This window comes from Ostrea edulis, chromosome 1, assembly GCF_947568905.1.
Source record: "Ostrea edulis chromosome 1, xbOstEdul1.1, whole genome shotgun sequence".
Lineage (NCBI taxonomy): Eukaryota > Metazoa > Mollusca > Bivalvia > Ostreida > Ostreidae > Ostrea > Ostrea edulis.
Genome location: NC_079164.1, coordinates 277,580 through 289,804, shown reverse-complemented (window position 1 = coordinate 289,804; position 12,225 = coordinate 277,580). Strand labels below are relative to the sequence as shown.

At 35.2% G+C, this 12,225-nt stretch overlaps 1 protein-coding gene across 4 annotated transcripts in view; it reads right to left on the bottom strand.

Annotated features, from left to right (window-relative positions):
- The window catches only part of LOC125664568 (uncharacterized), a 60,976-nt gene that overhangs the window by 28,373 nt on the left and 20,378 nt on the right, over positions 1-12,225 (bottom strand). The window contains exons 7-9 of one of the 4 annotated variants that reach the window (XM_056152818.1): positions 7,164-7,280; positions 6,567-6,584; positions 6,209-6,342 (exon numbers count right to left, since the gene is read on the bottom strand). The exons of 1 other annotated variant lie outside the window; for it this stretch is intronic. In XM_056152818.1, the coding sequence (XP_056008793.1) occupies positions 6,224-6,342; positions 6,567-6,584; positions 7,164-7,280 (254 nt within the window). In that variant the 3' untranslated portion in view covers positions 6,209-6,223. Of the gene's footprint in view, positions 1-6,208; positions 6,343-6,566; positions 6,585-7,152; positions 7,281-12,225 lie in introns of those variants that run through there. 2 more of the 4 variants (XM_056152813.1, XM_056152814.1) reach the window with 2 other exon arrangements.

The following is a 12,225-nucleotide window of genomic DNA, read 5'->3' as shown; positions in this document are numbered from 1 at the left end:
GTTTTTATTATAGATATTACACTACCTGTAAAATACAAGCATGATAAATGATTTAACAATAATTCGCTGGGCTACATCGCTCAAATGAGTCACCTTGGTCCTGCTGTTCAGCTGTTGTACATTTCATAAGATGTTTTTCAATCTTCATTTCCATGAAAAGTTTTACCTCATGTTGTGACCCCAACCTATTCCTGAAGGGCCACAATATAGACATAATACAACTTCACAAGGTAACAAATCATGTCATGAAATGAATTGTCTTACCATAAAGGATCTACATTGTACAGAATTTGTAAACCATATTTAGATACTAATGAAATTTGATGTTGTAGATAATAAACATGTCATAAGCATGTCTTTTTAAAAATTATTTCTAAATCCTTGATCAAACTGTTAATTAAGACAACAAGAAGTATTTGTTTGCAACATTAGGTTTTGTTGCTTTATTTCTCCAACATCCAATTTATCAACAGGTGATCTCTCGATTTCTCATTCTGGGGGGAGCTATCCCATCTGAATCCAAGTCTGATCAAATAGTCGGTCTTAAATTCCCATGGGCACAAATTTTGCTCCTTTGTTAAATGACATGTTTTTATATTCTTGTGAAGAAGTGTTTATTTAAAAAAAACAACTTCTGCATGAGAAGAAAAAATATAATGCTGAGGCCTTCAACTCAACATTTAGGTATATCGTCGACGTTTTATCTATTAACAATAACCATTTTCATTAATATGTTGTTAGATATATCCCTGTGAACACGAGATAAAAGACACCTCAGTCCTCTGCAACTACTTGATACTAAGATATTTTATTGAAAAGGAAAATTGACGGCAAACTAACAACTCAACTTTATGAAAAACGGGATGATTTCAGCTTCTTCATCGTCAACTTCCCTTTGGTGTTCATTCTCTCTCTCTCTCTCTCTTTCTCTCTCTCTCTCTCTCGCGTTCGCGCGCGTGTTTCATACCGATTGTTAAGCCGTTCTTGGCACACTGATTTTGACTGCGGATAACTCCGTTTACCTGATGGGGATATAAGGCTCACGGCGGGTGTGACCGGTCAACAGGGGATGCTTACTCCTCCTAGGCACCTGATCCCACCTCTGGTGTACCCAGGGGTCCGTGTTTGCCCAACTATCTATTTTGTATTGCTTGTAGGAGTTATGAGATTGATCACTGTTCGTTATCTTCACCTTGCATATGTACGCAAAATTGTGTAGTTTCGTATAGGTAGCTTCCCATCGAACAATGAACCTAGTGGGAGCTATATTTTAAGGATTTACAAGGAACATCACCGCTTTTTCTAGAAGAACACGACAATGTGTATGCACCATCACGATCAGTATGTTTTGAAAACTCGATGATTCTTGTCCGTACGGACCAGAACATTTGGAAGTAGGCGCGTCTGTCGCTTCTATGTGGAAAAATAAGATGGGAAACACATTGTGTTGGTTTTAATTTTTATAGATTTTTAATTGATGTTATTTACCTGTACATTTTTTATAATCCTGTATAACACTAAATAATTTTGCATTATATCTAACGCTAAATAAATCCTGTATCACACTGATGATAATGATTTTTTGCGGAATAATACCCTCAAATTTGAAGGTGCACGACAATTGTGGTTTAATATTACGATGCTAGGAATGTTCATAATTTTGCGAAGGAATTTTCAAATAAATCTAACTAAGCTTTACCGCTCTATATACTTTGTATTTCAATGTTTTGGGATCTTTCAACTGTGCTAAGTGATTTATTTTATGACCTTTAGATTGTATAAATATCAGGTCAGGTCTGAGAATGAAAAAGGATCCTCTTTGGTAAATGAGATATCTATATAATGAACATAGCGACGTGAATGTTAGCAACATAATGACAAATTTGTGACGTGTATATTGTACTGACTTTCCATAATTCGGGTAACTGTGAACTTTTCTAACAGTATTTTGTTGCATCAGTACATATTTTCACTTCAATAGGAGTAAACATATGTGACTATCATCATCCACTCATTTTTGCAGAACAAACCAGAGGACAACAATTATCAACTCTTTTTAGATATAAAGGGCTGCGGTGATTTCAGATAATGATTGCTGCGCAAATTTGATAAATATATGACAAAGTTTTTAGGATATTCATTGATCATACAACCTATCACTGCACATAGAACTTTCCTTGCTCCTTGTAACTATGAATAATTAATGCAAATTAGGTGACCTATGACGTCGCAACATTGAAGCGGGCCGTATATTGATACGACCCTATCAGGTATGCGCATTTCTATTTTCAGACGGGATTTTCCCTTTGCACATGCGCACTGATCTGAAATTGAGAGAATATAAATAAGCGCTTCGTTGGAAAATTTTTTATAGAAATTGATCAAGAAATGAATTTTTAATGAATTTTTTAATATTTTCGACTGGTTGTGATTAAAGAGATTGATATACTCTCAACTCGGTGATTAAACTAATAATTGTTATGAGGATATTTTGATTTGAATCTTCGATTTTTGTAAGTAGCTTGAATTTCCTCTGACAATTAAGTTACAGTAAGTCCGATTCAGAGTTTTTTCCTCATTTTCTGGGTAAATCATATTTCCTTACAGCAAATTTTGAGAAAAATACTACTTCCGGTTGATTGTTTTCATTATTAAACGTAATTTTTCGTTAGATTTTTAAATTTTTCTCGGCTTTTGAAATGATATTTCAAAGAGAATTTGATTCAAATATGCATTCTTATCTCTAAAGTTTTCAAATTTAGGGAATACACTTGATTTTAGCTCCCATTTCTATACAAACCCCCATACAATAAAAGAAAATCATCAGTTATCTTCGTCAAGATTCAATAATGACTTGTTCTGGCAGATGGGGCAGTGCCTGTCTGAACTGTTTTACTTATTGCCCCTACACCACAGTCAACAATGTTTATTGTCCACTTGCTTTCATTTATATCAAAATTTAAAAATCATCTGATGTGCTAAGCTAAATGTGTTTTTATCCAGCCCTCTGCATACAATATTTTGTACAAATACTACAAGCTGTTGACTGAAGAGGGGAGAACGCTAATCCTGAAGAGATTTTTTTGCCAATGGCATGGCCTATATTGAGACATCAGATTTCGTAACAAGGAAATCAAAATTTGTTGTAAGTCAAGATGATTCTTTCATTCGTTTGGCACCTAGCGCCCCCTCTGAGCATGTAACTAGATTACTTCACCGTATGATAATTCTTCTATTTTTAATTTCATATATGAATTTTCTTCTTGAGGTGGATAAGTAAAATTTTTAATTTCCAACTCTACTTTTCGCGATGTACGTAGCCTTACTAGACTCAGCTCAGGGAAGATAGAAATCGCCAAGATATCGTTTACTTAAAATTTACATACACGTGCTTCCGCTTCTAAAAATACATCGGATGTTGATATTTTCTTACCTATTTACGTATGGCGCATGCCCTAAAACACGCATATTAAGTACATCCGGTAGGAGCATGATTAGTTCAAGGAAAGTTCTATGTACACTGGGTCAAATACTGTCTGACGAGTTTCATACCGATTGTTAGACCGTTCTTGGCACACTGATTTTGACTGCAGATGAACCCGTTTACATGATCAGTATATAGGGCTCACGGTGGGTGTGACCGATCGAGAAGAAATGTTTACTCCTCCTAGACACCTGATCCCACCTCTGGTGTGTCCAGGGCTCCGTGTTTGCCCAACTCCCTATTTGGTATTGCTTATATGAACCCTGAGATTGACCCAATCATCATATAATCATAAGGTGTAGGGTCTACTATTTTGTAACACATTTAAAGTATTTAGTTTGATGTTGATATAATTATCTCCTCTGCTCTAATTTAACTGCCCAGTTAAGTTACACACTCAAGAAGATATTCATCTTGTATGTATATCAACACTTTTGTTTAGATCTTGGAATGCAGATTACCGATTTCTTGTTAAATGAAAGATATCCTTTATAAATGAAAAGGTGAAGAAAACAAACAGTGATTAATATCAAAACCCCTATGAGGAATACAAAGCAGAGAGTTGGGCAAACATGGAGCTTTGGATATACCAGGGTTGGGATCAAGTGCTTAGGAGGAGTAAGCGTCCCGTGTCGACATGTCACACCCGCCGTAAACCCCACATCCCAACCAGCCAAGCTAGTAACGAAGTACTTAGCTACTGGGCTGTAGAGACCCTCGGGGACTAACAGTCCACCAGCAGAGGCCTCGACCCAGGGGTCATAATGTAAAACTTATACGGTACCAATTTTGATGCACCAGATGCGCATTTCGACAAATAATGTCTCTTCAGTGATGCTCAACCGAAATGTTTGAAATCCGAAACAACTATGAAGTTTTAGATCTAAATATAGCCAAAACAGCGTGCCAAACAAGTGGAGCCAAATTCGTCCAAGGATAAGAGCTATGCATGAGGGAGATGATCCTTAATTTTGAAATGAATTTCTAAAATTTATAACAGCAATTAAATATACATTCGTATTTTCAAGCTAGTAACGAAGTACTTAGCTACTGGGCTGTATAGATCCTCGGGGACTAACAGTCCACCATGTAATGATTGATTTGTATTGCTTATGTTGTGTTGACATCAACGACATATCAAGTCAAATTGAATAAATTTTAAGTGCAAAAAGGTCATGTTCAGAATACTGTACCTCAATAACAAGCGTTGAAACTCCCGAAATTCTTTTTAATTTTCTGATCATCCTTCAATGTAGAAATCAAAAATACACTTCCCAAAGAATTGACATTACTCCAAATCTCTGGTGTGAACCTTTATAAAATGATTATATATTACTCACCTTAGACAAGCAGAATGGTTATGGTTTACAGCATACTGGCTTTAACTTACTGTGAAATCTTACAGGTATGTTAGCAGGTACATCATAAATACTTTAATATATGTAGTCAGTACAGAGAAGGTGAATGAGTCATTCTCGCTGGACCCTACTGAAAGCACGGACTGGCGGTTTAATGGTTCAGTACACTGAGGTTCCATACAGGATATTTAGATTTTAAGAGGTCTCAAACAAGATAGAGTTTAATTTGCTACAATATGAATGAAGAAAAATTATTAATCTTTTAAAAAGATATGAATAAATTTGCATTTGACCATATACAACGTCTAATCAGGACAAAAAACCATTTCGATACAGTCTCTACATCATCTCGTCTCTTAATTAAGTCTACACAGTAGGTATTCAGCACAGTCAAGCAATGTGATATACCTTAATGCACGTGTTGTACTGTCGAAACAAATATTCAACAACGACTGACCATTTGTAAATGTCAAACCTTTACAAAACAAGTTGTAAGCAGAATGGTCCAAGAATCCATGTGGAAGGAGTTACCGGTATCAAAGGTCAGAATATTTCTGTATACATCCACGTTAGCATATTAAGTTGATTCATTGCATTACACACAAAATAGGCTCAAATCGATGTACGATCGTATAGAAACAGGTTATTTCACTATCATTTACCGTTTCCGATGCCATTGCTTTCTTGAGAGTCACATTCTACAAAATCCATGTCTGTGTTTTACGAGTATCATATTCACTAAAGCAAGTAGTGATATAGACACCGACATTTTCACCTGGAAGAAACAATACAATAATGCGAAAAGTTTTAGAAATAATCTAGAGTACTAGTAGTACAAATACTAGTAGATGATTTGTATTATATGTTATAATAACATGTAATAAAGCATGCCTAATGAACCCCACCTTTGCCAAAGATTTGATTGATATATTAAAATAAACTTCACATTTCTTGGTCCCATAAATGTGACTATAAATCCTAAAAGATCCGAAATCCTGTCTCCATTATTGGAGCCATTTCGTTATGGGTAAAATATGGTCTCATAATTGAGTACACGCCTTAATGCGCTTGTACCATTATAACGGCGTTGTGGTGGTAAATGATAAGATGGATTGGTATTTTCTATTGGTTTATTCTGGCATATAGTCATTCATTTACTTATTTGGATTCTGCAAAACATCATATAAAGAGAAATTAAGTACATGCATATCAATCAGTATATGGACAGAACATCATAAATATATATGTACATTTTAGACTGATTTATATAGACACATACATTACTATACAAACGGTAATGCTAGAGTTATTCCCCTTTACACAATATCATTGAAATACTATAGTTTGAACTTATATCTGGAGATAACTTTCATCCTTTATATTAAATACAAAGATACAAGTGTATGATTATTTTACAAGTAACATACCAACTATGGGCTGAATCCTTTTCCAGAAGATTCGAGTGATGTATTGGTAATAAATCTCTATATGTAATACGATCTACAAACAATACCATAGACTTTACTACAGTGTCTTATAATACAAACGTATACACAAACTTATAAAAATATCCTTGATCACTGAAACCCTATGACAAAAACATGTTTAAAACAGTAACTAATTTATCTCTCTCAGACATCTCTTTTCACAATATTAATCATAGATTAATATTAAATTAGTTATATCTGAAATGTTAAAAGTATGAAATGTCAAATTCAACTTACTGTCAGTGATTCCAAATCCTGTAAGAAATATCCTTCTACCATTACCTGTACAGTCTAATCAAATGTAGAACTCTACTCATAGACAAAGAGGTTAAAAGCCTTGGTGGGAAAAAACTAACCGATTGGCTTTATTGGAATATTTAATCAAGGGTTAAGAGTTTAAAGTTAATGTTTATATTTGGTAGGCTATGCTTCAATATGAATTTGTTTAATATATTTATCTGACTGCTTAATTATAATTTTAAGCGGACTTAATTGTTTTTTTTAAATAGTTACGTATTATTGAAAGTTATTTCATAACTTTCAATAACATCTAAAAAAAAAAAAAAATAGAATAAAAAAATCAACATCAAATAACACTATCACACTATTAACACACACATTCAACAACGGTCAATCCTTTGTGAATGTTAAACGTTTACAAAAACAAGTCGTTAGAGGAGTGGCCCAAAAAATCGATATGTAAGCAGTTATTTAGGTTAGTATGTTTTTCTCTCCAATGAGGTTAGTATAGTAAGTTGATTCGTTGCATAACACACAAAAGAGGCTCAAATCTAAGTAATATCTACAGAAACAGGCTATTTCACTATCATTTACCGTTTTCGACACCAGTGCTTTCTTCAGGGGCACATTTCACAAAATCCATATCTGTATGTGTTGTACCATTACAATACACATAAAAACAAAAGGTGATATAAATACTGGAATTTTCACCTGCAAGATAAAAGACAACATTACGGAGAGTTGTTGGAAAGGTGAAGATAACGAACAGTGATCAACCTCATAACTTCTATAAGGAATACAAAATAGAAAGTTGGGAAAACACACACCCCTGGACATATCAGAGGTGGGATCAGATGCGTAGTTGGAGTAAGCATCCAATGTAGACCGGTTACACCCGCCGTTAATAAGAAATTGATAAATTCTTAGTAGCTGTATTGTTCTACATGGTATATTTTCATACAACAAAGCACCCCTAATGGACCCCACCTTTGCCAACGATTTGATTAATATACTAAAGTAAACTATATACTTGATAGTCCCATACATGTGACTTGGTATATTGTTTTCTTACATGACTCAATATAATAACAGTAATTTGTGTATACCGGTATTTGACATGTAAAGTGAAAGGTAATTTTACATATCGTCAGGGTTTCATTAGAGAGACCTATGGATATTGTAGTTTCATCTTTGAAAGGCCAGTTGGAGTATAAGTATGATTACCAAAAGTGGCATTAATGCCAAATTCGTTTAAAATACAGTTGTAATAATGAGCCTTACAAACAAAGACAATGTTGTTACTAGCTTTTTCAGCTGGAACCAAAACATATTCCTCATGTAACCTATTTAACTCTTTTATCACTTCTGGTTTACTAAACACAGAAGGATAGATGGTACGTACTTCTGTTTTCATGTGTCTAATGCGGGATTTTGATATCCCTCCTATGCTTTTAACCCATTCTGACAATGTATCAAGTTCTTCTTTTTCATATTTAGCCCATCGTCTGGCATAATCTTCGACAGAAATCATAATAGAGATGAAGTTCTGTCGCCAATTAAAAGACCGAGGTTCTCTGTATTTAGTACCTTTTAGAATAAGTGATTTCAGATCCTCATTTTCAACTGTATCAACATCACCAGTAATGACATGTCCAGCTGGACTATAGTTGAAAGAAGATGAAGAACAAGAACATGTTGGTGGATTACGTATAACATGGTCTATATCTAGGCACTGCAAAGCTTGTTTATAATTAAAAAGTTTGGATGCAATAGTAGAAGTATAGCTGTAGGAAATACAGGGTGTAGACTTGAACTTGAAATAAGTTGGAATACACGACTGAATCCTTTTACGACGAAGAATGTTGCTTATGTTGACGGCATCTATTCCTTTATTTGTAAATTGGAACTTAAGGAACTGGTGGCATGATTTGGAAGGAATATCACCCATGGTCCATGCTGGTTCATAGAGCCTGTGGTAGGCAACATCCATAATCATAAAGTTCAGTCTATATTCAGGTGTTGAAAAATCTAAGTATAGACTATCCATAGGTTCTTCAAATAACGTGTGTAAAACTCTCAATGGAATACAGTAAAGTTTTGTACGAATATGATATGGACATAATTATCTGTTGACTTAAGGCAAAAGTGAATCAAACGTGACATCATTTATACTTGGTCTTTTATATGAACGATGTCCATGACTGCGTTTTCGTCTTTGGGTATTGGGAAAGAGTCACATTCACGTTATTTCCCTGTGGACTAGTCAAATTTCCCACATCATACACATTATTATTACATCCATATGGAAATGCAGTGCATAGGGTCCTGATCCAGTGATCTTGTGAAGCAGAGTTTATTAAAAAGTTTCAGCATGAGAAGAAAAAATATCATGCTGAGGCCTTCAACTCAACAAGAAGACAACAAGAAGTATTTTTTTTGGAATATAAGTTTTTGTTGCTTTATTTCTCTAACAACCAATTGATCAATACGTGATCTCTCGATTTCGCATTCCGGAGGAGCTATCCCAACTGAATGCAAGGTGAAGATAACGAACAGTGATCAATCTCATAACTCCTATAAACAATACAAAATAGATAGTTGGGCAAACACGGACCCTGGACACACCAGAGATGGGTCGGGTGCCTAGGAGGAGTAAGCATCCCCTGAATATTAGCCTGATCAAATAGTCGGTGTTGAAATCCCATGTGCACGAATTTTGCTCCTTTGTTAGAGGACATGTTCTTATATTCTTGTGAGGCAGAGTTTATTAAAAAGTTTCGGCATGAGAAGAAAAAATATAATGCTGAGGCCTTCAACTCACCATTTAGATATATCAACGACGTTTTAGCTATTAACAATAACCATTTTCATTCATATGTTGTTCGATATATCCCCGTGAACACAAGATAAAAGACACCTCAGTCCTTCACAACTGCTCCATACTTAGATATTTTATTGAAAAGGGATATTGATGGCAAACTAACAACTTAACTATATGACAAACGGAATCATGTCAGCTTCTTCATCGTCAAATTCCCTTTGGTGTTTATATATCTCAACTGATTCGATACACAAGATATTGGTCTGCTTATGCACAGTTTTTAAATCGAGACAGGCTACAGACAAACAAGTTGATGTTATAGATGTTGAAACAGTCTCGTTCAAAGTCCGTATTTTGCCAATTACGTGGTCGTTATGATAATCTAGTTTGCCACTACAACATATCATTTAGTCAAATGCTCCTGCCATGTTTCATACCGATTGCTAGGCAGTTCTTGGTACACTGATTTTGACTACAAATTACTCTGTTTAACTGATCAAGACATACGCATTTAGTCGGGTGTGACAGATGGACTGGTACATTTTGCAACTGTTAGTGCATCGGTCACTTCATACCTAGGTTGTGGCCTTCAATTCGACATTTAGATATATCGACTACGTTTTGTATATTAACAATAATAAATTTCATTCATATGTCTATTCGATATATCCCTGTGAGCTCGAAATAAAAGACACCACAGAGTCAACCACTTCTGCTTCATACTTAAATATTTTATTGCAAATAGATATTAACGGCAAACTAATAACTCAACATTCTGACAAACGGGATAATTGCAACTTCTTCGTCGTTAACGTTCCATATTTATGTAGCAATATTCCATTATCACCTGCATACGGTGTTTATGTATCTGAATTGATTCGATACACAGGAGCTTGTTCTGTGTATAGATAGTTTTTAAATCGAGGTAAGCTACTGACAAACATGTTGATGATGCAGGGGTTTCAACAGTTTCGTTTAAAATCCTCATTTCATAAATTATGTGGTCATTAAAATGATCTAATTTACAAATCCAACCTGTAGTTACTAGGAGGTCTTGGTGGGGTCCCAGGGGGCGAAGTCCCCGGAATCTCCTGGCTTTTACCAATGAAATCACCCATTGTTGTGCATATAACTTAAGAAATATTTTCGAAAGTCTTTTATGATGCCAACTCACCGTATGTACTTCGACTGAATCTACATTTGTTTTATGAATTGTATTGACAATGTTTCATTGTTCTTGATTTGTAAATATTACTGATAACAAAGATAACAAAGAATAATATCCTAAATTCGTCGACTATATGTACATTTACCATGTACATTTCGTGACATGATTATGATGATTGAAATAAAAAATGAACGTTAAATTTGATTGACTTTATGATTAGTTATAAATCGGAACTATATAACGCAAAGTGTTTTTGAAGTATAGATATTTTAACGACATCACTCTCTCTCTCTCTCTCTCTCGAACAATGAACCTAGTACAAACTATATTTTAAGGATTTACAAGGAAGAGCACCACTTTTTCATCAAGAACACGATAACGTGCATACACCAGCACTATCACTATGTTATGAAAACTTGATGTTTCTTGTCCGTACGCACCAAAACATTCAGAAATAGGCGGTTTCATGTGCCTGCCGCTACTATGTGGTAATGCATTGCCCGAAAAATAAGATGGAAAACACAGTGCTGATTTCTTTACATTGGTTTCCCATTGACAGGCGCAGCCAATACAAAACTATAATCTACGCATATAAGGTGATTCAGAAGATGGCACCAAAATACTTGGAGGAGGTGATCACTGTTTACAAACCAAATCGTTCTCTAAGATCTGAAAATTCACTGACATTAGTTAGACCTAGATGTCGAACCTCCACATATGGAAACAGACGCTTGGATGTGGCAGCAGCTACACTCTGGAACCCTCTGCCTGATACTCTCCGCCGTTGTCAGAATTTGAACACTTTTAAAAAGCATTTAAAACATCCTTTTAGACTTGCATATTATTATAGGTGATTAAATCTTTATGGTTTCTTTACCATCATTTTAACATGACTTTTTCAAGTGTATAATTGTATATCTATTTCAACTATTGTATTTTATATCATTTGATTTTAAGGCGTGGAGCTTTTTTTCCATGCATATTGAGACGATCCGGAGAAAGATATTCCGATCGTGTAGGATTTAATTTTAGAGTATGACCGATAGGTGGCGTTAGTCTCGCTAAAGGGTATATAAAGAAGCGAGGCGGTGGATTCAACACCATTTTTGCACTTGACTCCAGAGTGAGAAGATCGGCAGTACCGTAGATAAAAGGTAATATTCATATTGTTTATTTTTTTTGATTAAAATCAGACGTGACTGAACAAGTCTTTCCTGTTTTAATTAATCGTAATAATCAAAACTCGAGCTGTAAGAGCTGGGACTCAAAAGAGCCAATTGAGCCGCGCTGTAAGAGCCGGGAGCCAAAGTGAGCCGAGCTACCAGAGCCGAGAGCCGGATTGAGCCAAGAGCCGGGAGCCAAACAGAGCCAAGACAGTAAAGTCAAGAGCCGGGATTTGTAGATAATTGATTAATAAAATTGTAAATACGTTACTTCAATCATTTACATGTATATATTGAACTGCTAGAATTCTCAGCAAGTTATCTGAGGGATCTCAACCGCCGTATATTGCGAATTAATAGGGAAACACGCTACAAATTTTGGTGGCAGCGGTGGGATTACATTCTAGCAGTGTCAATTATCTTTTTTATATCATGGAGGATATAAATGCCACGATAAGGGAACTTGAGCAGCAAATTGCCTCTTATGAACTGGAGTTGTCTAGG